This window comes from Rhineura floridana, chromosome 8, assembly GCF_030035675.1.
Source record: "Rhineura floridana isolate rRhiFlo1 chromosome 8, rRhiFlo1.hap2, whole genome shotgun sequence".
Taxonomy (NCBI): domain Eukaryota; kingdom Metazoa; phylum Chordata; class Lepidosauria; order Squamata; family Rhineuridae; genus Rhineura; species Rhineura floridana.
In genome coordinates, this window is record NC_084487.1 from 69,201,006 (window position 1) to 69,228,588 (window position 27,583).

A 27,583-nucleotide genomic window follows, 5' to 3' on the forward strand; every position below is an offset into this window, starting at 1 on the left:
CTACCAAATGCTTCAGAGGGCCATCCGCCACTTCAGGTATGGTTAACCTCCAGACCACCTGAGATAACTGCTAGATGGCACATTGAGGATGCGATGCTGGCAGCAAAGTAATTCTTTGCTGCCTTCACTGCCACTTGGTAGACAGAATTGTGTGATCTAACAAGTGTTTGATCAGTTTTGGAGTGAGTTTTCCACCATCTGTGTTCCAGTTGCCTCGCATCCTGCTTCACTGCCCACAACTCTTAAGGTGCAGTGCAGACATTGCAGCATTGGAGAGGACCCTTGGGAGATATCATGTCAACAGACCTCTTCATCTCTCCATCCCACAGGATCATCGGCTCTATCCACCGGGAAATCCCAGAGCGTTGAGGAATCTACCAGATCTCCAGGGTGGACTATTTGAATTGGTCATAAATGGGCTGCCACCAAAAGTCTAAACTTCACCAGGAAGTGGTCCATCCAGACTTCCCCCCTCATTAGGGGCAAATATTAAATACAGAGTATGCGCTGCTTTGTCATTGGGCCAATGACTACCTGGGAAGGCATAATAAAAGATTCTTAAGAGGAAAGTCAGCAATGAACAGCTTGCAGTTCTTTCACACTTTTCCTTTAGTATATATACACGTCTGATTTTGACAAGATAGTTGCAGTTGTAGAACTATACACAGCGCTACTGAAATAAATATGGATTACTCCTGTAATAAAAAGATTGAGGACTGCAGCCTAAGACAACCATGATATCATTATAAATGGCCTTAGTTTGTTAACGATACTGTAAAGTTCACCAGGATTTTTTTTTAAAAAAATACAAGGTATCAACGAAAGTCACTAGCAGTTGCAATGTTGACATCTGATCCTCACACAGTGTGATCGAATTCCATCTGAATCCACACCCATGTCTGAAAATAGTGGAATTCTTCAAGCTTCCTACTTCATTTGTGCAGTTCATCTGAACAAAGGTTTCAAGCTGTCCTCTTGATGTTTGTCTCTGGTTTTCATTCTTAGAGCCATTTAATTAATTCTGTAAAAAAAAATTGTTAAAGAATTTTACCTTGCCTTTCTTCTTAAAAAGTGTTTGATAGCTTTCTTTAAAAAAAACTTAACTATTGCACCCATTTCTCTGTGTTAATTTTATTTATTCTAGCAGAAGGAAAACCTGGCTGCTTATAATCGCAGAACTCTGCTTCTGAGCAATAACTATCTCAGTCCTCTGTATTTTGAAAAAAAATCATGTGTGTGTATAAGTGCACAGTGGAATAATGAAAATTTAAACCAACTCATAATTGTGCAGAATGTGCAGTCGGACAACCCTGGGGTAGGAAATGAGACAACCAGTTCAGTGTATGAGTTAAATTTAGGTTAGCTTTTATTGGTTACAGCAAGTAAGCAGAGTTGGCATGGCACAGGGCAAGAATCAGAATCTGAACAACCCTTCTGTTGTTTGAAACCATGGGTTTCCTGCTGGTCACACCCATGATAGTTACCAGCGTAGTAGTCCCTAATGTGGTGCAAGCCTAACATTTGGCAACTTGAAGTGAATGATGTCACGGCTGGCCCTTCAAGCTGGGGCTGGGGCCTGATACGCTGCCCCCAAGACTCCTTATGGTTTTCTCCTTTAATCTGATGGTCCCACTGAATGCCATTTTCTGCCAAGGTGTGAAAAAATTGAAACTGCAGCACCTAACAATGGTATGCTGTTATTGAGGGAAAGGCAAAATCCTCACAGTCCTGGTCCAATTCTGATAGTGAGTACTCCTTTCCAGCCCTGTTTACCAGCGGCCAGTGGAGTCCTCAGCAAGAACCTAAACCCAAGGAAGGGTGGGTGGGGAATCTGGTGACAAGAGGCCTGGTCTTCTGGGCGACAGGTGCTTTTATTGGTGATGCCCCCCACCCTTTCTGCTAGAGCTCTTGCAGTGACTCAGGATACCCCCAGCTGAGGAAAGCCATCCCCCACCCTTCTGGAGCTGCTCATCCAGCACACAAGGTGATCCTACTGTAGAGAGATGGTGAAAAACTGAGTTCTGGAAGGACACTTGTATAGGCTAGAACCTACAAATGTTTCCTTGCACATTCTGAAGTGAGGAAATGAAATGAAATGGAATAAGTGACTATCAGTGGAAATATTTAGATAACATGTTGTGTTCCTACATTTGCAGCCTAAAAACAAAACAGATGATGAATTGACAGTTCTTGATGAGAAAGCTCTTCTGCAGCAGTGCTATGCAAGTAAACCCTACACAACACAACACAACATAAGAAAACTGGAAGCTGTAAGTTTTCTGTGGGATGTTTGAAAATTCACTATATACTAGCTTCTGTTCTGTTACTTTTAGCTTTCAGTAAACATTGTAAAATAAGCAAAAGTTCCAAGCTGCTGAGTACCCTGGGTTTAGCTTTACTGCAATGGCCTAGGATTCCAGTATGTGGATTTTGATTGGAGTATAAAATGTGTTAAAATTTTCCTATCATTGTAGTCACATAGATTAGTCTAAAGCAATATCCTGTGATGCTCTGAATGGAAGCAGAAGTAATGGAGACAGTTTTTCTGTCTGTTAGAATGAAATTTGCACATGTGACAGATACATTATTCTTAGCAGTTGAATGAAAATGAGTCTCTAATAACTACAACTGAATTTATGAATAATCTGTGAAAGCTTTATAGAGGATGATATTTTATGTGTCCTACAACCCACATCCACAGTTTTACAACCCACATCCACAGTTAATTTTTAAGCTATCCAAATGATCCTGTGTAACTTTAATAATATTTTCTGAACTACTTAAATTATATATTTTTTCTGTTTAATGGTTGGTTGTCTTTCAGGAGGATTTAGCAACAGAAAGAAAAAAACAAGCTGTAGTGGAACAAGTAATGATAGATCAGTTATCTAGGTAAGATAACAAATATAAGTGCTAATTAACGAAATAGAATAGTAGTACAATGTAGATTCATGCGTTTTCCCCAGGAGAAGAGATGCAAATTATTAATGCACCGGGGAGAGTTATTAATTTAACTGGGGAGAGTTAAGCACATGAAATCAGTAGAAATGCAGAGAGCCTAAGGCTGCAATGTTAACCATGTGAGAAGTAAGTCCCACTGAATTCATTGGGGTTACTCCTAGGTAACTGGAGTTAGGATTGCAGCATAAGTTTCTAAATTCAGCTGGATTGTGCCATTATTTATTGATTTTATACCTCGTCTTTCCAATATGCAGAAAGTGCCTTACTTTTGTGTTTATGTTTTATAATGTGAGAGGTTGATAAACCAAATGATAACCTGAACAAACCACTCTTAAGTATGCCTATTTAGAGGCATTCTGTGGAGTAAACATAGGATTAGGCTACTATATTAAGAATACTGATTTGTACTAAGTTCTAAGTAGTGGTTGTTATCCAGTCTCTCTGTCAACCTATAGCAGGACAAATGTAAAGGAATCTGGCAAACAAGTTCTAATGGATAAGGAAATAGGGCTGCCACCTTACCTTTCCTCTTGGTGGCTGGCAGAATGCTCTGTCCTGATCACATCCATTAATTCAGGCCTGCTCATGGAGCTATTCCTACCCTTGATGTGAGGAGAGATCATGTATTTAAAGGAGCCTAGGAGAGAATCATGCTGTCAGGCGCTGTATTTTATTTATTTTATTATTTATTTATTTATTATTCATTCATTCTATTTCTATGCCGCCGTTTGGCCAAAAGGCCCTCAAGGCAGCTCACAAGGTTGTGGCTCTGCAGGACACTACGGCTACTTGTTTCCCTCGCACTCCTCCAAAAAGCTCCTTAGAAGTGGTGCAAGTTAATTCCCTCCCATTGGAAGGGCAAAACAGCAAACAACAAAACAAAAGAGAATAAACTACCAACCCCACCACTTCCTGCCCTGCTTGCCCCAGATCTCTGCCCCCATCCCTTCTCCTCCAAGAAAGTGCTCTATGCTTTGCAATCCCCACTCCCTTTTTCTTATATACGCCACAAAATTTCACAGCTGGAGCTTAAGCAAATTGCTTATTAGAACTACAAAGGATTTATAGTTTTAAAGTAGTAGTGGTGAGCCTTCTCCTTGATATGCTGGTTTTGTGTGTGCAGAAAGTAGGAAAAATCTGCAGAACTTGGATTCTAAACCAGACTCGCTTGATTCTATCAGGGTGGCTCAACCCAGTTTGGATCATGAGTCTGCTTGTACTGTTAGAATCTGCAGATCTAATGCTGAGGTGGTCTGAGAACTCCAGTGCTACCTCTACCTATTTTTTTTTAATGGTTTCCTTTTAGAAAGCTCCAGCAGCCTTCCAGCCAGTCACAGCCCACAGCAGCTAGCACAGGGGGCTTCTTGCCACCATGCACGTTGACCAGAACAGAGGGGTCCCCTTGTGAGAGATGGGACTGGAAGACTCTCAGGCACTCTGAGGGAATTGTATGGGGAAAAAACTGGGGGAAGTCAGTTTTTCCCCCCACAATTGCCCCTGAAAGTGAGAGAAAACCATTGAGTCCCGCTGCTCCCAGGGGGGCTTCCTTTATTTTATTCAAAAGTAAACTGTAAGCTGAGCAGTAACAAGGATAAGAGAGTGAGTAGGGAAGAGGCAGAATACACCAAGTGGGTCTTTCTTTTTCCTCCCCACCTTCCCCCACTGCTCATTGGTCACTGTTTGATCACTTGCTTCTATTTCTCCGTTCACAAATCCATTGCATCCTGCCTCTGGGACTGGATTGTGACCAAATCTTTTGTTGTGAAGTTTAATTGGTGATAGCATTGCTCCCTAAATGAGACTTTGTTACAATGTGTAATTTAAATAAAACATTCATTAGTTATTATTTTCAATGTGTATGAATAGATTGGTCTATTGATAATTGTCTTCTATATAGCAATTGCCAGAGCAGGAATTAGACCCCATTTTAATTCCATAAAACTACTTCCGTACGATCATGTGTTTTTATTTTTTATTTCTTGAGTTAGAGCTGTGATAAGTGATCCAGAGCAAAATATGAGGACTGATACTTGTGAGAAGGATCTTATGTTTCCAGGTTTAAGGACAGCACCTCTGCGCTTTAGAAAAAGAACATTACATGAAACAAAGTAAGTGTACACTGTTCTGTTTGTTTGTCTTGCTAAATATATTCTTAAAATTAGTTCATGATGAAGTTTTGGTTGATCTCAAACTGTGTATCTATATTTATTTGTCCCAGTAAAAGAGAGAAAATAATCTCACTTATCTAAAATAGATGTTTGTTTTTTTAAAGACATGCTTTGTTTTTGCTTGAAATGACAAGTCTGAATTTGGTTTTTTTGGTTCTTATTAACTCAGATTTTTAAAAAGTTTCCTGCATTTCACTGTATTTTAACATTATGTTTGCAAGCCACCACAAATGCTGTTAGAGGCAGGATAGAAATTTTAAATGAATAAAATTAAATTGTTTCTATGGACCAGCAAAGCCTAGGACCACTGATTTAACTATATTAAACTATCTAGGTGCCATCCAAACTTATACTGTAGAATGTTACCAAATTCTTGCAAGCTACACAGCAAGTGGATTGGACTGTGAAAGACCAACCCAAATTGTGTTTGCATTTTGACGGATTTGTAGGGCAGTCCAATATCTCAGAGAGGAGGTCAGGTCTCCTGCTCCCCTGGTGCATTCACTATAGCTGCCCAATTTCCCTGCTTTCTAAAGTTTGATAGAAATATCTGTGGGCTATAGATACTTTCTTAAACCGCAAGGTTTTTTGCCTATTAGTGGATCATCGATATAATTTGATAAGAACATCTAGAAGACTTATTGGGCAATAGCTTGGGGGATCACTTCAGTCAGTTTTCTTAAAGATTGAGACCAAAACCCTAGGTGTCCAATCAGCCATCAGTATTCTGGTTGATTTAATTTTAATAAACAAAGCAGCCAAAATTGGAGTCCAGCAAGCTGGGTCAATGCAAACAAATTTAATGTGGCTGGGATCTTGCTTATGACACTTTATTACAGTTTTAGAATAGAGGGCCAGTTTGGTAACATCTCCAGAGTTGCCCTGTCTATACCTTTGTGTGTCATACCAGAAGCCGGTTAATCTAGATGAAATGGAAATAGCTCCTTTCATGTATGAACCTCATAAGGAGGTATCATGGAAAGATTAATGTCAGGCATCTATTGACCCTGCCCCAGAATGTCTATGCACTAGATGCCTGCACTGAAGAACCCTATATATGAGCAGCTGCTCACACTTAGGCTTCCACATGTTCAGTAGCCCCAAACACATGGAAGCCTGTGCACAAGCGCACCCTGGACTTCAGGAAGGCTGATTTCAATAAACTCAGAACAATTGTAAGTATGGTTCCATGGCAAGCAACCCTAATGAGAAAAGGAGTTCAAGATGGCTGGGAGTTTCTAAAAAAGGAAATTCTAAAAGCGCAATGGCAAGCAATTGTAACAAGGAAAAAAGGGGGGAAACAGCAGAAGCCAATGTGGCTTCACAAAAACTTAGAGATGACGTGAAAACAAAAAAGGACACATAAAAGGCCAGGCCACAAAGGAAGAGTATAGGCAGGTGTCACGAACTTGCAGGGATGGTGTCAGGAAGGCTAGAGAATGAGCTGAGGTTAGCGAGGGATGCTAAAAGCAACAAAAAAGCTTTCTTCAGGTACGTCCATAGTAAAAGACAGAGAAAAGAAATGGCTCAGCTACTCAACAAGGATGGCAAAACGATAACAGATGACAAAGAAAAGGCAGAAATGCTCAATTCCTACTTTGGCTCAGTCTTCTCCCAAAAAAGGGTGTATGACCCCCCCGGGAAACACGAAGTAGAAGGGGCAGGATTGGAGCTTGAGCTTGACAAACGGTCAAGGAATACCTAATCATTTTGAATGAGTTCAAATTGGCAGGGCCCGATAAACTGCATCCTAGAGTATTGAAGGAACTGGCTGAAGAACTCTCAGAACTGCTGTCTATTATCTTTGCGAAATCATGGAGGACTGATGAAGTGCCAGATGACTGGAGGGGAGAGTTAATGTTGTCCCTATCTTCAAAGAGGGCAAAAAGGAGGAACCAGGGAACTACAGATGAGTCAGCCTAACATCAATCCCTGGAAAAACTCTGGAGCAGATTATAAAGCAGTCAATCTGTAAGCACCTTGAAAACAATGCAGTGATTACTAGGAGCCAACATGGATTTATGAAGAACAAATCCTGCCAAACTAATCTTACCTCCTTTTTTGATCGAGTAACCTCTCTTTTAGACTGGGGGAATGCTGTGGACATAATATATCTTGACTTGAGCAAAGCTTTTGACAAAGAGCCCCATGATAATTTGATTAGCAAGCTAGCTAAATGTGGGCTGGATGGAAGAACTATCAGGTGGATCCACAGTTGGCTCCAGAATCATACTCAAAGAGTGCTTATCAATGGTTCCTTCTCAAACTGGGCAGAAGTAACAAGTGGGGTACCACAGGGATTGGTTCAGGGCCCAGTGCTCTTCAATATATTTATTAACGACTTGGATGAGGAGGTACAGAGCATGCTTATCACATCTGAAGATGATAAAAAATTGGGGGGCATAGCTAATACTGTGGAAGACAGAAACAAAATTCAAAGGGACCTTGATAGGCTGGAGCATTGGGCTGAAAACAACAGAATGAAATTCAACAGGGATAAATGGAAAGTTCTACACTCAGGAAAAAGAAACCAAATGCATAGTTATAAGATGGGGGATACTTGGCTCAGCAGTGCGACATGTGAGAAGGATCTTGGAATTGTTGTTGATCACAAGCTGAATACGAGCCAACTGTGATGTGGCTGCAAAAAAGGCAAATGCTATATTAGGCTGCATTAACAGAAGTATACTTTCCAAATCGCATGAAGTATTAGTTCTCCTCTATTCAGCACTGGTTAGGCCTCATCTTGAATATTGCGTCCAGTTCTGGTCTCTGCACTTCAAGAAGGATGCAGACAAACCGGAACAGGTTCAGAGGAGGGCAACAAGGATGATCAGGGGTCTGGAAACAAAGCCCTATGAGGAGAAACTGAAAGAACTGGGAATGTTTAGCCTGGAGAAGAGAAGACTGAGGGGAGATATGATAGCACTCTTCAAGTACATGAAAGGTTGCCACACAGAGGAGGGCCAGGATCTCTTCTCGATCATCCCAGAGTTCAGGACACGGAATAATGGGCTCAAGTTGCAAGAAGCCAGATTTCAAGTGGACATCAGGAAAAACGTCCTAACTGTTAGAACCATACAACAATGGAACCAATTACCTAGAGAGGTAGTGGGCTGTCTGACACTGGAGACATTCAAGAGACATCTGGACAGCCATCTGTTGGGAATGCTTTGATTTGGATTCCTGCATTGAGCAGGGGGTTGGACTTGATGACCTTACAGGCCCCTTCCAACTCTACTATTCTATGATTCTATGAAGCAGCTACTCACCCATAAGCTTTTTCAGGGCAGATATCCATCACAACTCTTGGAGTGGAGCCAGCCTATCTCAGGTGTGGGGCCAGCAGTGCAGCCCCATTCTCGGTTCGTTGGACCTACTCTAAGAATGACTTAGATGGATATCATTCAGTGTTACAATTTTTGCTTTTATTGATTGTACGGTTTTAAGTTATGAAACTGTAAGCCACCTTGTTGTTTTATAGAACGATGCGATACAAATATTTTAATAAATAAGCATTATTTCAACACTGAGCTGAAATAGCAGTTTGGATAATTAAGGAAGTTCCTCATAGTATTGATCTTCACTAGAAAGCCATGAACAGGGGCTGCAGTTGAGAGTATTATACATTTAGAAAGAGTGAACACACAAATATATTTCCTGTCATATTTGCTGTTTAGTTAGCAATTGGCATTCACATTTTGGCTTTCCCTACCACTTTTATTATTGGCTTAACTCATAATTTATGAGCTTTTTTAGTTTTAGAAATAGCTAGCGTGCAAAATGTTCTTGTTTTATTTGTATGCATAATTAAAATTGTAAATTCTTTCTGCAGAATAAGGACTAGGTCAGCATTAACTGAAAATATGCTTTCCAACAAATTGCGTTTTGATGGTAGATTAATATCAAGGTATGCCTAAAACTAGTTTTAAACTCCCTTTTTCTTTTTGCAAGTATATTTTAACTGAGCATGCTTCTTTTTGTGTATATCTTACTCCAATTATTTTCTATCTAATTCATCTATCTAACTGTATAATATTTTTGTAAGCCATTACGCATGGGGATGGGGTGCGGCAGACAACAGGCAAGCGAGGCAAAGAAGTGAGGGAAGCAAAGAGGGGGGCGGGCAAACATAGGGGGTGGGCTGGGGGGCGGGAACCGGAGCAACAACACTGGATACCAGTAAGCAGTTGAGGTGTGGCAGTGGCAGCAGCCTGGACAGGTGGGAGGCAGGTAAGTTGCCTAAATGGGGTGACAGGAAGTGCCTGGGAGGGTGTTTTGGGAATTGCCTTACTGTGTGTTTGGGGGTGCTTGGGAATCTGTGTTTGCGAGATGCAGGGGGGTTGGGAGTCTGTGTGTGTGTTTGGGAGACTGGCTCTGTGTGTGCGTGCATGCTAGCGTACGTGTGTGCCTGTGGGGCAGGGGTTGGTGCACAAAGCTTGCAGGGACAAAGCCCCTGGTCTAATAAAACAATGGAAGAATATTGCATTATTCTCCCCGAGGGAGTTAAGGAAGAAGGGTACCTCAGGGTGACAGACTGGGTGGCAAATGCTTCCACCTGGGAGAGTTGGAAGGGTGGAAGAAAGGACAGCCCTTGGTTTCACTGGAAGATCAGTGTCTAAGGTACAATAGAGAAGATTGGAATCGCCAGTACTGTAAGCAGTTGTGGAAATGGTGATGGTGTAACTTATCTTATCCTGCACATGTCACTCTGTGTGTGTGTGTGTGCGTGTGTGCGTGCGTGTATAAATATTGTGAGATCACAGCAGCTACTGATGGAAGAGAAGAGAATAAGATGCAATATTGTGTATTTTGCATTAGTTTTTTTATTGCTCTATGAGCTGATTATTTTGATCTATGTTGTATGTTCCTATGCTATATCACTGCTGATTAAAGCGCTGTGCAATTTGTTAAGTATTGACTCTTTGAAGTTTCATATGTGTGCTTCCAATATGTGTGTGGGAGATGGAGTAGAGGAGGTAAGGAATGCTGTTTTTACAAGGAGGCTGTAGATATTTTATTATGGCCATATGTTTGTTTAATGGGCAAACTATTTTTAGGTACTGTTTTATTGATATTACTTACTGTTGAATTGTTGCTCTCATGACTTTGTGGTTTAACTGATGTGTTATTTTGTATGATTGATTATCAGTTGGTTGTTAGCCACCCTGAGCTCCATTTAGGAGGAATAGTGGGGTACAAGAATTTCAAATAAATAAAATAAAAAGATTACACAATTTGTATACTGTGGCCTTTATCTAACATTATGTGCACAAAGTAGTAGAGTGCTGCATGCACATTTTTTTATGGGCTGAAAAGCCCCATTTGTGAATCAGAGCTGTGTGAATGTAGCCCCAAATTGTTGACAAAACTCTTCCATGTGCTTAGAGGAGGTGGGGATTATGCCTGCAACCATAAGAAGTAAATCATCTGTTCATTTGCACTGTATTTTAAAAATTATTGTTGTGGTAGATATTGTACCTCACCTGCCAAATATACAGAAAGATGGTGTGAAATTCTTGTCTGTTCAGTTGATGGGGAATCTGCTATTTTTTTTAAAAAAACCCTTTATGATAGTTTCTGTTACCATTATAGAAATGGTCGTGATGCTTGTCGAGAATTGATTGGATTTTTCTTTGCATGTGACAAATCTCTAACTGTTTATGAATATCGACAATTTGGTAAAAATAGGTATGTAGAACAAGAAAGAACTTCAAAATTTTATTGAACAATTAGTTTTCAGTGAAAGCACTTAAAAGGTTTTGGTTTTTTTTAATTTTGCACAGAACAAAAGCTTTGCCTTTCATTCAGAAAGGAATTTATAGTCATCAGCGTGGACAAAGAAAAGGAAAACAATACTGTCTCAATGATGTCTATATTGTAAGTATGGTTAACCTCCATTACCATGTTTACCTAAGGGATCGTAGCTCTGTAATGTTAGGTATGAATTTACGATTTTCAAATCTTGTTATATTTTTCTTGTATGTCTCAAGTGCTCATTTGTTTTTACAGAGATTATGGATTTGACTTACTAGTTAAATCAAGATTTGATGCCCTCTGAGAATGCTGATTGTAATGTGCAAGGATGACATTTTTTAAATTTCAGAACTGTTCAGATAAAATGTTGTGAAGGATTTTGGAGAAAAGCAGGAGTTGAATTTTACCCAAAGTTCAGTACCAGTCCACAGGCACACCAAATTTCTCTGAGACCAAACAAATATATGCCACCACAAAGGTGGAAAAAAGAATGTTAGAATGTTGCTAATCTGTATTAAAAAAGAGAGTTACATTTCCTGAAACTGTTGGCGGACTGAAGAACCTCCAGTTTGTTGTTGAACTCATTGGGCAGTGGAGAGGAACAGTATTGAACCTTCCTTAACACATTGACAGGAAAGAATAAGTAAGTGGTAAACATTTACTTATTCAGAGAAGCGTCCAAGGACAGACTAAGGAAATCCAGGTGTGCGTAATGTGGCAGATGATGTTTGTTTAATGTTGAATGTGAGATCGTTGTGGGCAGTCTTGGCAACTGTTGCTAATGGAATCGGAGAATTGGGAAAGTAACAGTTGGGTCACTTAGGCCAGGGAGAAGAAGAGAGAAAAGAAGGAATTTGAGGGCCACAGAAGAAGAAAGTGTTGTGAACTTCTGATAAGGGAAGATTGGTCAAATGGTGGAAGTGACTGTGGAGGCATGGACAAAAAGCAGTGATGGGGGAAAGAACGGCTGCAGGGTGCAGAGGGATCTGGAGCAGGGCAAGAGCATTGCCTCACAGAAGCACCACAGAAGCATCATAAGGGGCTCAGCTGGATAAAAGGATTGCAGTTCACTGTACAAGAAAGAGCACAGCCTTGTAAGGGTAGCATCTGCAGGAGAGAAGGTATTCCTTCACCATTTATAATAAAAGTTGTTTTGATAAAGGTGTTTGTGTAGGATTCCAAACTCCCTTTCCAGGGTATGAACTTGGAGTGTGGCCTTCCACCTGTCATAAGAACATAAGAAGGGATTTCTGAATCAAGCCAGTGGCCCATCTAGTCCAACATCATGTTCTCACAGTGTCCAACCAGACACCATGAGAAGCCCACAAGCAAGACCTGAGTATAAGAGTGTTGTCCCCTCCTGCAGTTTTCAGCAACTAGTATTTGGAAAAATACCCTCTCTGACTATGGAGGCAGAGCATAGCCATTATGGCTTGTAGCCGTTGATAGCGTTATCCTCCATGAATTTGTCTAATCCTCTTTAAAGCCATCCAAGTTAGTCACCGTCACTGTCTCTTGTTTAACTATGCTCTGTGTGAAGAAGTGCTCTTTTGGTTTGGTCTGTCCTGAATCTACTAACAGTTAGCTTCACATCCATGAATTCTAGTGTTATGAGAGAGGGCGACAAACTTTTCCCTATCCATTTTCTTCATGCCTTACATAATTTTATACGCTTCTGTCATGTCACCTCTTACTCGCCTTTTCTCTAAACTAAAAAGACCCAAAGGCTGCAACCTTTCCTCATATGGGAGTCGCTCCATCCCCTTGATCATTCTGGTTACTCTTTTCTGAACCTTTTCCAATTCTACAATATCCTTTTTGAGGTGCAGTATTCCAAATTGGTTGCACCATAGATGTGTATAACTGCATTATGATATTGGCAGTTTTATTTTCAATAACTTTCCTAATGATCCCTACCATGGAATTTGTTTTTTTCACAGATATCACATACTGGGCTGACATCTTCCATCAATCTGTCCAGTCCAACCCCAAGGTCTCTTTCCTGACCATTCACTGCCAGTTCAGATCCCATGAGCATATATGTGAAATAAAGATTATTTTGCTCCAATATGCATAACTTTACACTTGTTTACATTGAATTGCATTTACCATTTTACTGTCCATTCACTCAGTTTGGAGAGGTCTTTTTGGAGCTCTTTGCAATTCCTTTTTGTTTTAATAATCCTGAACAATTTAGTATCAGCAAACTTGGCTGCCTCATTGCTCATCCTTAACTCTAGATCATTTACAAACAAGTTAAAAAGCACAGGTTCCAATACTATTTGAGGGATTCCACTTTCCACATCCCTCCATTGGGAGAAATGTCCATTTATTCCTACTCGTTGTTTTCTGTTTTGTAGCCAGTTTCTGATCCATGAGAGGACTTCTCTTATTCCATGACTGCTAACCTTAGTTGGGAGTCTTTTGTGACGTATCTTGTTCAAAAAATTTTTAAATTCCAATATCCACTGGATCACCTCTGTCTATATGCTTATTGACACTCTCAAAGAACTCTGATAGGTTAGTGAGACAGGACTTATCCATGCAGAAGACATGCTGGTTCTGCTTCAGCAAGGCTTCTTCTTGTATATGCTTGGTTACTTTATCTTTAACAATATTTCCCATCAGATATCCTGGGACAGATGTTAAGCTAACCAGCCTGTAATTTCCAGAACCCCACCTGGATCCTTTTTTTAAAGTTTGGCGTTATATTGGCCACTTTCCAGTCCTCAGGTATGAGGGGGATCTGAGGGACAAGTTACGTATTTTTCTTAGAAAATCAGCAATTTCACATTTGAGTTCTTTGAGAACTCTTGGGTGGATGCCATCCAGATCTGACAATTTGTCATTTTTTATTTTGTCTATTAAGCCTAGAACTTCTTCTCTCATCACCACTATTTGCCTCAGTTCCTCAGACTCTCTTCCTGCAAACGTTAGCTCAGGGATCTGCACTGTATCTTCCACTGTGAAGACAGATGCAAAGAATTCATTTAGTTTCTCTGCAATCTCTTATCCTGCTTTAGCACACCTTTGGCTTCCTTGTCATCCAAGGGTCCATGCGCCTCCCTAAATGGTCTCCTGCTTTGAATGTATTTAAAGAACATTTTGTTAATTGGTTTTTATGTTTTTACCAATATTCTCAAATATTTTTTGGTAAAATGGAAGACTTGTGATTTTTTTAGCTTTAGATGTTGGTGTATATTTTAGAATTCAAGGGTAAAAAACTGATTAAAGAATAATATTTGGTAGAATAGTTGTGTTCATTGAAGTGTTTTGTTTTTTATATTGATCTGAAAACTGTTTCTGTATCTAGCTGTATCGTATCTAGCTGATACGAAACTGGGAGGGATAGCTAACACAATGGAAGACAGGAATAAAATCCAAAGGGACCTGGATAGACTAGAAAATTGGGCTGAAATTAATAAAATGACATTCAATAAAGACAAATGCAGGATTCTGCATTTAGGCCACAAAAACAAAATGCACGGGTACAGGATGGGAAATACCCAGCTTAGCAGTAGTGCGTGTGAGAAGGACCTTGGAATTGTAGTGGATCGCAAGTTGAACATGACCCAGCAGTGTGATGCTGCGGCAAAAAAGGCAAACTCAGTTTTGGGCTGCATAAACAGAGCTATAGTTTCCAGGTCGAGGGAAGTAATAGTCCCACTATATTCTGCATTGGTCAGGCCTCATCTGGAATACTGCGTTCAGTTCTGGGCGCCTCATTTTAAGAAAGATATAGACAAGTTAGAGCGGGTTCAGAAGAGGGCGACGAGGATGATAGCCGGTATGGAGAACAAGTCTTATGAGGAAAGGTTGAAGGAACTTGGCATGTTCAGTCTGGTGAAGAGAAGGTTGAGGGGTGATATGATTGCACTCTTTAAGTACCTGAAGGGCTGTCACATAGAGGAGGTACAGATTTGTTCGCTGCTGCCCCAGAGGGTAGGACTAGGTCTAATGGTTTTAAGTTGCAGGAGCGTAGATTCAGATTGGGCATTAGAAGGAACTTCTTGACAGTAAGGGCGGTTCGGCAATAGAACCGACTGCCCAGGGAGGTGGTGGGATCCCCTTCGCTGGATGTCTTCAAGCAGAGGCTGGACAGCTATCTGCGGGAGATGCTCTAGCTGTGGATTTCCTGCTGTGAGCAGCGGGTTGGACTCGATGGCCTACAAGGCCCCTTCCAACTCTATGATTCTATGAAAAATATATAAATAATGGACTTCCCAGAAGTGAGTGCTCAGCTGGTGATTGTCTCTGAGAGATCTCTGCCTCAGAGGAAGCTTTTTTCAGTTTAAAAGCCAGCCAAGAGGAAACTTTGACTTGCTTAAATGTTCTCCAAGGTATAGGTGAACCGATCAGATTTTCCACAGGACTTCGTTGAGCTGTCGGCTGCTGGAATTGATCAGGAATTCCCTGAGATAAGAAGGCATACCGATCGGCTGAAGACGGAGTCAGGACTTCCAACAAGCTGTACTGAAAAAAAAGCGAAGCTTTTTTTTTCTTTCTAAAAACGTTCTTAACCAGCGAGCCTCCTTCTGTCTAAATCTTATCATTTGGCTTAAATTACTACAATAAAAGGGATTTGTTTACGAATCAGCAACTGAGAAATCTGGGTGAGCCATACTTTTTCTCTTTTAAATATAATTAAGGAAGAAAGAAAATGTAAACAATTTATATATATTTTTTTACGACAAAAAGCTGGCCTGAATTTGGAGTTTTAAAGATTAAAAACGGATGAGAGGTAATTATTATTTGATGGAAATATATTTTGGACTATTTTTCTCCTTGGATTATTTCTTTTTGGACGAATCTGCTGTTCGTATATGTTACTAATCGCTTGGTGTTGTGAACCAGAATTGTTTTGCATTCCTGGACGTAGATAAGAACTGTGCTGGCCGGACTATAATAACAGGCCTGGAATATTAACTCTTTTGTTGGTGGAGGAAAAAAAAAGAAATAGACTGCCTCTAGGTTTTGGAACAGTGGTTAATATTAGAAATTAAAGGCTTCTTTTGAGAATGACAACTAAAAAAGCAGCTAAGGCTCAGGAGCGAAGAGGTTCAATTGATCCACAGGAAGGGGCTATACCCCCAGATATGTTTCAAAAAATAATGGAAGGGATTAGTGATATAAAACAGGAAATGAAAACTGAATTGATAGATATAAAAGACTATATTAAAACACAAGTGGATGAGATTAAAGGGACAATTGGGCAAATAAAGGAGGATGCAAAAAATACTAAAGAAAAGGTACAAATCTTGGAGAATAGAACAGATATATTAAATCTGGAATTAGAAAAAAAATTGGACTACATGGCTGTGATTGAATTGAGTAATAAAGAACATTGTTTGAGATTCCGTGCAATCCCTGAGGAAACAGGTGAAGACATCAGAGATAAAATTGTTAATGCTTTAGTAAAATTTCTGGATTTGAATGAAGATCGGATGAAATTTGAAATAGATAAAGTTTATAGAATTAATTCCAGATATGCAACAATGAAAAAAATTCCAAGAGATGTGCTTGTTCACTTTATAAAAAAGACGACCAGAGATATGGTATTACAACAATACTTCAACAATACCTTTAAAATTGATGGTAAGGAAATACTGGTGATGAAAGAAATTCCTATTAGACTTTTACGTAAGAGAAAAGAATATGCTTTCTTTACAGAAAAACTTAAGCAATGCAAAATTCAATTTAGATGGGATGTTCCAGAAGGAGTGATTTTTACATTCAGACAACAGAAATATCGATTGAATACTGTTCAAAAAGCAAGGGATTTCTTGAGAAAAGCTTCAAAAGACATGGAAGAAGATAAACTCAAAGATATGGATATAATTCCTGGGAAACAAAGTCAACAGGAACATGCAGAGGAGGGGAAGGAAGATGATGGATTAAAGGGAGCATCAGGTACATTTTAAAATACACGCTTAAAGATGGATTACAAATATCTAACTTGGAATATAAATGGAGCCAACACGGCGCAGAAGAGAAAGAAAGTGTTTCATTATTTGAAAAAATTAAAATTGGATATAATTTGTTTACAAGAAACTCATATTAAGAAGAAAGATTCCAAATATTTGATTTGTAAAAATTTGGGTGAAGAATTTATTTCGGCTGGATCAAGAAAAAAAATGGAGTTGTTCTTTACATTAACCCACAATTGCTTCCTAAATTGATATTACTGGATGATAGTGGTAGATTTGTGGGGGTTGAAATTACTTTACAGGGCATAAAAATTTTGATAGTGGGTATTTATGCCCCCAATGAAGATAAAACAAGGTTTTACACAGGACTTACGGAAAAATTGTCAGAGTTTTCATATGATCATTGGTGTGTTATGGGTGATTGGAATGGGGTAATCTCACCAAAAATTGATAGACTTTCTTAAAAATATATTAAAGAGACACAGGGTAAATTACCGAAGATTTGCTTTGAACTGATGGAAAATTTAGAATTGGTGGATACCTGGAGATATATAAATGATAACGCAAAGGAATTTACTTATTTTTCAGAAAGACATAAAACATTCTCGAGGATTGATATGATTTGGATATCTAAAAATCTAGTGAAAGATATTTTTAAAATGGATATATTACCAAAAACTTTTTCGGACCACAATCCTGTGATATTAACTTTTTAAAAAAAAAATCTTGGATTTAGATGGAGGCTAAATGAATCTTTATTACAGAATGACAAAGTAGTACAAGAATGTAAGAAGAAATTAAAAGAGTTTTTTGAATATAATTTACATAAAGGAACAAATGAAAATATTGTTTGGGATACAAGTAAGGCATTTATGAGGGGATATTTTATTAAATGTAACTCTGAATTAAAAAAAAAGAAACAACAGAAAATGCAATTAATTTTGGAAGAAATAAAACAAAAAGAGGAAGAATTGAAAAAGAATCCAACTAAAGTTTCTATTGTAAATCAAATTAAAATGTTACAGAAGCAAGTATCAATGCTGACAGTTAGAGAAATGGAAAGGAAACTAAATTTTGCTAAACAAAGGACTTTTGAATTTGCAAATAAACCGGGGAAATGGTTAGCATATAAATTAAGAAAAGAACGTCAAAAAAATATTATTTTAAAGATACAAGAAGGAGATGAGATGCTGACAGATAATGTAAAAATCAAAAAGATTTTTCATTAATATTATTCATCATTGTACAAGTGTCAGGAAATCCCATCTGAAAAAATAGAAGAGTATATATCTAAACAGAATTTGCCTAAAATTACAGACTTTCAGAGACAAGCTATTAGTGGTCCTATCACGTCAAGAGAGATATCTGAAGCTATATAAACAAAATTAAATCAGGAAAGGCGCCAGGACCAGATGGGTTATCTGCAATGTACTATAAATGTTTGGAGGAAGAACGCTTGCTACCTTTACAGTATACAATGAATTCTATTTTGCAAGAGGGAAAGATACCGGATAGTTGGAAAAATGCTAACATAACATTAATACCTAAAGAGGAGCAAGATTTAACTAAAACAAAAAATTACCGGCCGATATCTCTATTGAATAATGACTATAAAATTTTTACAATGATCTTGGCAGAAAGAATGAAAATAATATTGCAACAATTTATCCAGGAAGATCAATCGGGGTTTTTACCTAAAAGACAATTACGTGACAATGTCAGGAATGTCTTGAATGTGTTGGAATATTTAGAACAACGAAATGATAAACAAGCAGCTTTGATTTTCTTAGATGCTGAGAAAGCATTTGATAATTTGAATTGGAAATTTATGTTTCAGGTTTTGGAGCAAATGGATTTTGGAGACAATTTTATAAAATGGATTAGATCGATTTATACATCTCAGAAGGCTCGGATAATTGTTAATGGAGATTTAACGGATTCATGTGAAATACAAAAGGGTACAAGACAGGGATGTCCATTATCTCCCCTTCTATTTATTCTGGTCTTAGAAGTGCTGCTTAGAGATATAAGGCAAGATAAAAGGATTTCGGGATTAAAGATAAAAAAAGAAGAATATAAACTGAGAGCATTTGCTGATGATTTGATAATTGTATTAGAAAACCCTTTGGAAGGAATTAATGTATTGATGGACAAATTAAAAGAATTTGGACCGTTAGCAGGATTTAAGATCAACAATCAAAAAACAAAGATGTTGGTGAAAAAATTAACTTTAAGGGAACAGAAAGAGTTAATGGACAAGACAGATTTTACAATAGAGAAAAAGTTGAAATATTTAGGTATCATTATGACAAACAAAAATTCAAAGTTGTTTCATAATAATTATGAAAAATTATGGACAGAGATTAAGAAAGATCTGCTAAAATGGGATAAACTACAATTGTCATTAATGGGTAGAATATCTGTGATAAAAATGAATGTATTACCGAGAATGATGTTTTTGTTTCAAACAATACCTGTAATATCCTCTGATTTACCTTTTAAACAATGGCAAAAAGATATCTCTAAATTTGTATGGCAAGGAAAAAACCAAGAGTTAAATTTAAATTACTACAAGACGCCAAAGAAAGAGGAGGACTGGGATTACCAAATCTGAGACTTTATTTTGCTGCCTGCTGTTTAGTCTGGATAAAGGAATGGATTTTATTGAGGAATAAAAGACTATTGGATTTGGAGGGCCATAACCTGAAGTGGGGATGGCATGGATATCTATGGTATGACAAAGTAAAAGTAAATGTAGACTTTAATAATCATTTTATAAGACGTCCTCTGTTGAAAATATGGAATAGATATAAACTAAGGTTCTATTCGAAAATACCATTATGTGTCTCAAGTCAAGAAGCGTTTTACAGAAGAGAAATGGCTGGAAAAGAGAAATGGTTAACTTATCAAGAACTATTAGAAAATGTACATGGAGAATATATAATGAAAGAGAGAGAACAACTGATAAAGGAAGGATATAGTTCTCAATGGTTTGCCTATTTACAGTTGTTAGAAAGATATAAAATGGACAAGAAAATGTATGGGTTTGAAATAAGTAAATCTGATTTTGAAATAGGATTGTGTACAAATGATGAAAATATAATTGCGAAAATGTATAAACTCTTAACTGAAAATGGATATGGAAGAAGAACAAGTAAAAGAGTGTATGGTAAAGTGGGCAAAATTTTTTGGTTATAACATACAAATGGATCAATGGGAAAATATGTGGAAAAAAGGCTTGAGATTTACATTATGCTATAATCTTAAAGAAAATTTTTATAAAATGATGTACCGTTGGTACCGTTGACATATGTCAAAAATGTATAGTAATGTTTCTAATGTTTGTTGGAAATGTAAACAACAAGAAGGATCATTTTATCATATGTGGTGGCTGTGTAAAAAAGCAAAATCATTTTGGGCACAGATAGGTAGGATGATGCAAAAAATTCTAAAGATAAATATTCAGTCAAAACCAGAATTTTTTTTATTGGGCTTTATGGATAAACAAATAGAAAAGAAATATGGAAAAATAATATTATATATGATTACGGCAGCAAGATTATTATATGCACAAAAGTGGAAAATGGAATCAACACCAACAACGGAAGAATGGCTATTGAAATTAATGGACTTAGTAGAGATGGATAAATTGACATGTCTACTTAGAGAAAAATCGACAGACACATTTCTTAAGGAATGGAAGCCTCTCTTATACTTTTTGTTGAAAGATCAAAATAAAATGATGATACTGGGATTTGACGATTAACTAAGATAGCCTATGGAGAAAAGTGATCCTATATGTATATATTAAGGGACAGGTTTGATGTATATTATATACTTATAGCTGATCTGCGACAAATCGGAAGTCAACTATTTTATTTTTATTTTTTTTGTTGTATTATGTTTTTTTACTTTGTTTCGTTTGTCTTTTGAAAATTTGAATAAAAATTATTAAAAAAAAGAAAAATATATAAATAATGTTTGGACCCACTTTATTATATGGCCCAGTTAATATAAAGAGAGTGCTTGTATAGTTAGGGATTTGTTTTGGTTTTCGGTCCTACACTCATTCTAGGAATAGAGGAATAAGGCATACTTGGGCTTCAGAGAATCCATGCAGTTTTCTTTGCAGAATTCACTGATGCAGCCATAATTGAGTCATAGCAAGTTTCTAGCTGAGAAAAAGCTCCCAACTGATTTCTGAGTGCTGTTGCAACTCCTTCCACCGTCTGTAGCATTAATGTTGGTGGTTGTGGCAACTGGGCCAGGCATTCTGTGGACTGAAGATGTGCCTCAAGCTTGCCAGGGTTGAAAAGAACTTGAGGGCAGATGTGTACGCATTTAGGTGGCCATCATTTTCATACCTAGAGAAGGTTTTTATCTGCACAAGATGCATGGTATTCAGGATGGAAATAAAATATTTCCCCCGTATAGCAAAGTCAAAACTTACAAGAGATTTTAAACTGAAGTTATGAAAAAGAGGTCATATAGCTTTTAATACTTGATTCTCTGAGGATTATATATTCCTTTGGACAATATTTGCTTTTTTGAAACAAAGAAGAAATTAAATACAGTTCAGTTTGATCTGTGAACGCTTGGGTTTAGAAAGGCTTGAGTTAAAATGTTACTACTTTTATAGACATGCCTTGCAAGTAAATTGGAAAGAGCAGCTTGCTCCCCCTTTTTCTTTCTCCTTAGACCCCACACTGACCCTATCTTTCCTCTTCTGTTATTGTGCTATCCAACAGTCAGGATAGGTTTGTTAGCTGTTCATCTGTTCCTTGAGACACTTATTGGAAGAAACTTATACAGTTTGAAATAAATGACTGAACATATTAATTTTATACAGATTCTTGGTAACTAGTCACTGTTAAAAATGTAACAATCATGGGGGTCATGCCACAATCTTGAACAGGTGAGAACTCTTAATTCATGTTGCCCTATTAGTAAATACTGATTTTCCCTTCCCTCATCCATTTCCCCTGACTAGACATGTCTTTAATTGAGCCACACCCACTCTGAATGTGTTTGCTTAATGTTGCTGTACTCTTGACAATCCTAGTAACTAAAACTTTTCCACGCTGTGCAGTGAAAACGTTCTGTGACAATGGAACAACTGACAAAGGCAAGGAAGCAGAGAAGAGTCTGTTGCTTAATGAGGGCATTGTCAGGAGGTAGAAGTAACTTGAGGAGTCAGTTGAGGTATTCGAGAAATAGACAAGATATTTGGGTAGAATTGAGCTGGTGGGTAGCTGGTTGGCAAAATGAGTAAGGACAGCTGAGGAATGAGAAATATAGGTGAATGGTGGCTGTTGTAACTGGTAACTTTGGAGAATATTGGATAAACACCTTTGAAGAAAGGGGAAGATTGAGTTTAACAACCAAATGGTATCTGTGGTTGCATCTTGGACATAGATCTTAATGCTTTCCAGATCCTGTAAGTCAAATATATGTGAAATTATTAATCTTTATGAAGATAATAGTGATGAATGAATTATTGTTTGTGGAATATTGTAAAAATAGAGCATACTTGTAAATCATTTGTATTGTTCACAGGGAGCAGACCTAACTTTTTTGACCCTTCATCATCCTGGCCTTCCAGAAAGTATTAAACAGAAACCATTGTTTACAATCCGTGTCACAAATATTGATGAAACTGCTAAAGCTTTTCTAAAGTAAGTGGATTTAGTCTAACCGGTCAGATTTCATTTCTTGTTTTGAAAACGTGTTCACAATTGAAGATTCATGTTGTCTTTGGAGATTTGGGGTTTTTGCTTGATCTTTAAGGGCTTAAATATATCTTGACTAGAGATAGATTGTGAAATTACTGTTAGTAAGATGGAGAAGAAGGTGACGCACTGTCCTTCCTTTTCATGAAGACTCCAGGCAAATGGAAGAAACATACAGGCAGAACTATATCTTACATTTAGTTCTCCAATTCTTTTTTCTTTCAGAAAATGCAGCTGCTCAATTTTATTTGACGGGAGAGATGAGTGTTGGGGGTGAGGAGGGTCTTCTTAATACTTTCTTATCAAGCCATTTTCCTCCTTTAGCTGCTTTTACCTGCCAGAGAAAAGAAACAGCATGAATTGTCCCTTCCAATTGTAGCTGATGCATTTTATGAAACAAAACACTTTCTGTAAGCAAAATAATAAAACTACCTATGTGTGATATCTTCTAAATGTGGGAAATCAGCAATTTTATTACTAAATATAAGGGGAATCCTGAAATTGGGAGCAGGACAAAGACAGAGAAAAGTATTAGTAAAGGTTTTCACTGCAATGAATGCCACGTGTATTCCTGTAATCCTTGATCCCTACTTCTAGGACTTTTATGATAGCTTAGCAGGCTTAAGATTCAGTGATCAGCCATAAAAGCATAGTGATTGTTTTTGGAGGTGAGTGAGGGAAAGAACTCTTCACCAGGGCAAATTAGAAGGAAGTTAGTAATTAGAAACAAGAAAACACTAAAATAAAACTTAATCTAGATAAGATAGATGGCAATTGGGCATTCTGCTGATCAAGATGGAGGTATGCAACTTGTTTTGGATGGGGTTGAATTCCCCCTAAAGTATCAGGTTCTCCTGAATCCAGTGCAGTCCTTGGATTGCCAGGTGGTGTAGGTAACTAAGAGTACTTTTACCAGCTTTGTCTGCCTTGCCTACCTATTGAAGGGTGTTCTTGAATTTTGATTAGGTAATATAAAGCATTTTGCAAATTATAAAAAAGCTGCTTTTTCCTAGCATAGTTGTAGAAGAAGATAATTTGAGTATATCTACGAAAGTTAACTTCTGTTATGTGTAATGTGACTCTAATGAATGCATATATTATAGGACATTTGATGTGGAAAATGAAAAACATGCTCTCAGACAGGAAGATGATGGCAAGAATATTTTTAGGAATATTCAAGGTTTGTATATCCCATTCTATGTTTCATAGAAGGATGGGTTTTACTTTTTAATTTATTATATTAAAATCTCTACATGTAAAATCCCATCTTTATATTGTTTAGCATAGAATCCCTGCTCCATATACGCTGCTTCCTCTGTTGGCAGCTGCTGCTTCTTCAGCTCCCAGTTCTCTTCAGGCAAGGAGAGCCTGTCAGTCTGCAGTGCTGTGTCTGACCTTTTATTCTCTTCAGTCAGAATCCTTTAACCAATCAAAAGGGTCTCTATGACAACCTGACATGCCATTGATCTTTAATTAAGGTTCATTGAGTTTCAAATGGAATGTCCATTAAATGGCCTATTACACCTTGACCTTTTTGAGTCCACTAACCCATATAAAAATAATTGTCTCTAATCCCAGTTGACATAATGGAAAACGTCACAAGACATAGTCACCTCTTTAATAACTCTATAAGCATAGCTGTGCATTGACATTACATGCATTATATCTCTCAGTCCTCAGTCAGAAGTAAAACTGGCAATCTCATTTAGTTAACTGTTGCCAAACAAACACTTTTTATAACAGAACAACATTAACTCATTTAACTTTAATTTCATAATATTCTTCACAGTCTTAGATTTAAAGAATTTCTCATGACATTTAGACTGCTTTGCGTTGTAACTAATAAATTTAGTTATTTACTGATACGAAACCTTTATTTTTTTAAAAAATATTCTCTCTTAGAATACTGGAAGAGCACATATTTTGCATGAAGAAGGTCCTAGACTGAATACTCAGCATCTCCAATTAAAAGTATCTCATGTAGCAAGGTTTGGAAAGATCTCTGCTTAAGACCTCAGAGAATAATTAGAAAGTCAGAATAGACAATATTAAAATATGTTCTGCTTTTATCTTCTCAGATATGCTAAGAGAAAAGCTAAGTAAAAGAGGAGTTCGTACTGTTACGGGATTAGGAAAGTACTTCCGGGAAATGGAAGAGAAGCAAAACGGAATTCTTACAAAAGCAGACTTCAAGGAGGCACTGAAAATGTTTCATTTAGAAGTTTCTGAAAAGGTATGGTGTCAGGAACTCTCTCCTGAGGGAGTCTTCTGGTCCCCGTTTACACAGAGATTAGCATGTTCCATCTGAAAACTTCTCTGGATATTTCTCAGAGATAAATTGCTGTCCCCAACCCTCTATGGACTGTTTATGGACCTCTAGAGAACATCCTTTGGAAGAAGATGGCTCAGGAGGCTTGTGATCCCCAGTCTCTCTAGCTGTGCAATCTTTTCAGCTTTCCTTTAACAATCTAGAGCAGTTAAAGGTATTTTATTTAGAGAACAAAGAACAGGCATGAACAGAACAGGTAACTTAGAAAGGAAGGGGAAAAGACAAAGGGTTACCTTCTCTAGCTGTGTATTAACAAGTTGCTAGGAATTAACATACATACTTTTGTTTTTTTAGAGTACCAGCCTTTTTTATGCTGGTAAAGTCTGACATACACGCTCCCAGTAAATAAAAGCTGCTCCCTTTCAAGATTATACTTCTGAAGGCAGAATTTTCTTCTGAACTTCTTATCTTAGTCAGGCATGAGAGGTCAGACTGGTTGTCAGTAGTGATAGATTCCAAAACTCATAGATTATCTAGCTCAGATTGTAACATAAACCAGAGACGATCTCCCACCCGCTCATTTATCTGACCTCTGCTGCAGCTGCTTCTAAGGCAACATGGAGTGTGGCTTGGTTGTCTGTTCTCTCCACAGTCAGCCCCTCTCCCCATTGCCTGGACTGCTGCTGAAGTCATGTTCCAGGCACTCTTGTGAATGTTTTCCAGGGTGCTTGACATCCTTAGAATGAATTCCAGGGAAACTTCATGTCTTGGGGCTCCTGGTACCAGGAACCCTGGAACGTGTAGTTTCCAAGGACCACTATAGCCATACTAAGAAAGAGATAAACACTGTGGGAAAACGACATTTCCCTGGTCTCTGATACCAGGAATATTGCTGAATGGAACATTTGTGGGAGGAAAAAACAGTCCTCTGTTGTTGTCACCATCACAGAAGGAATCAAGGGATTTATGTGGGGGTGGAGATTATGGTAGGTGTTAATTTATTTAAAGTAGTTATAGGTCCACCTTTTAGGAAATGGCCCTCACAAGGCACTGTATAACAAAGAAATGAGATACATTTTAAGTGTCAAAAACAAGAATACTGCACTATAAGGAAACCAGAGTCTCAGGAACCAGTGGTATAAGCACTGTTAAAGGCAGATTGGAATAGATGCATTTTCAAGGCACATTTGAAGGCCTACACTTTAGGGAACATGTAGTTCTGTAGAAAAAGAGTTCCACAACCACAGTGCACCCACCAAAAAGTTCTGTCTCTTGCGCCCACCAACCTAATTGATTTTTACTGACAGATAGGAGGAGAGAGCCCCTTTTGCAGATCTTAATGAGTGGAAGGAGCATATGGGTGAAGATGTTCCTTCAGATAAACCCCAAGACATTTAAGGTTTTAAAAGGTAGTGCCAGCAGCCTGAATTGGGCCCAGAAATGCACTGGTAGCCAGTACAATTAGTACAACATTGGTGCAATGTGGTAACTTCCTGGTCCTCATAGTAATTTCGACAACTGCATTTTGAAGCAACTGAAGCTTCCAAATCATCTTCAGAGTAGAGTACATTACAGTATATGCTTAGAAGTAATCAGGGCATGAGTAACCAGGTGTGATGGTTCTAAACAGGGTCTCAGCTGATGTACCATTTAAGTTGTTAAACGTCACTCCTGGCCACCAATTTTTCTATAACCCATGGCTCTGACTTTCCATGGATTCAAGGACATCTTCGACTGGGAGGAAGATTTGATTTTAGATTTAGCTTTTTACATCCCTGCCTTCTCAGGAGTTCCAATACCTGAGGAACCCATGAAGTCAGTCCTCTCCAGCCTAAAAAAACTGCTCCTCATACACTGAGGACTCAAGCTCAGAGGCCATAGTAAAATCCCAACCTCCCCATCACTGCTGGAATCAGTGGTTTCTAAAACAGGCTTCTTTCATCAGGGGTGGGGCTAGCTGCTCAGAGAAAGCTGCAGTCCTGTTTAAGACTCATTCTAGATTTACTGGTTGTGGAACAACATTCAAACCTGCTTTGTCTGACTTCTGGCATGGGTGTCATCTGGCGGTATTCAGGGTGCTACTCGTCTTGCTTATCTGCCTTTTAGATTTTTTCTTCTGCTTTGCTTGATCTCGCTTACCTGGACCCTACCCTCTGCTTTATCTGACTTTGCCTTGCTAGTCTATGCTTGACCTGACTTGCCTCTTGGATCCTAATGGTATGTGATATATTGTCCCTGAATTCTGTGCCTAGCATTCACCATCACTCAGGCTAGAACCTTGTCCCCTGACTGGGATCACTGCCTGGATACAACACAATGCTACCTTCACATCAATATCATCAAATCCATAAGCACTCCCAAGCAGTGAAACTGGTCCTTCAGGGAGAGTGCAATCATTTCTAGCACTAAATCCATCAGGTTCCTAAATCATAGTACCTCCAACTTATCTGGGTAAAGTTTCAGCTTGTTTGCCCTCATGCATTTCAAAGGTGCATCCAGATACCCTTTTCAGGATTTCTATAGCCTCCCTGGGATTAGTAGTATTCCAGGAGGTCTCCTGAGTGGTTGTCTTTCCCTAGGAAATGGGAATCCAGCAGTTATTAGCCTTGAAATCCTGAGAGGTCATGAAGGCCATTAATCTCAAGCAAGCTGGCTTTATAAATGAAAGTGTCACTTTGACAGTTAGATAGGGGTCTCCTCCTTTTAGCCTTTCATTATATTTTTTTATTATGCATAGGATCAATTCACATCTGTCTCCATTCTGCTGGAGAA

The 27,583-nt window shown here is 38.3% G+C and overlaps 1 protein-coding gene across 8 annotated transcripts in view; it reads left to right on the plus strand.

The window, feature by feature from the left end:
• CAPS2 (calcyphosine 2) overlaps positions 1-27,583 on the plus strand; it is a 52,458-nt gene that overhangs the window by 14,450 nt on the left and 10,425 nt on the right. For 4 of the 8 annotated variants that reach the window (XM_061639716.1, XM_061639724.1, XM_061639719.1 and 1 more), the window contains 7 exons: positions 2,157-2,270; positions 2,825-2,892; positions 4,950-5,069; positions 8,965-9,039; positions 10,725-10,820; positions 10,916-11,009; positions 18,651-20,672. In XM_061639716.1, coding sequence (XP_061495700.1) covers positions 2,157-2,270; positions 2,825-2,892; positions 4,950-5,069; positions 8,965-9,039; positions 10,725-10,820; positions 10,916-11,009; positions 18,651-19,427 — 1,344 coding nt within the window. In that variant the 3' untranslated portion in view covers positions 19,428-20,672. Of the gene's footprint in view, positions 1-2,156; positions 2,271-2,824; positions 2,893-4,949; positions 5,070-8,964; positions 9,040-10,724; positions 10,821-10,915; positions 11,010-18,650; positions 20,673-22,369; positions 22,489-23,645; positions 23,723-24,620; positions 24,776-27,583 lie in introns of those variants that run through there. The other 4 variants (XM_061639720.1, XM_061639723.1, XM_061639722.1 and 1 more) reach the window with 3 other exon arrangements.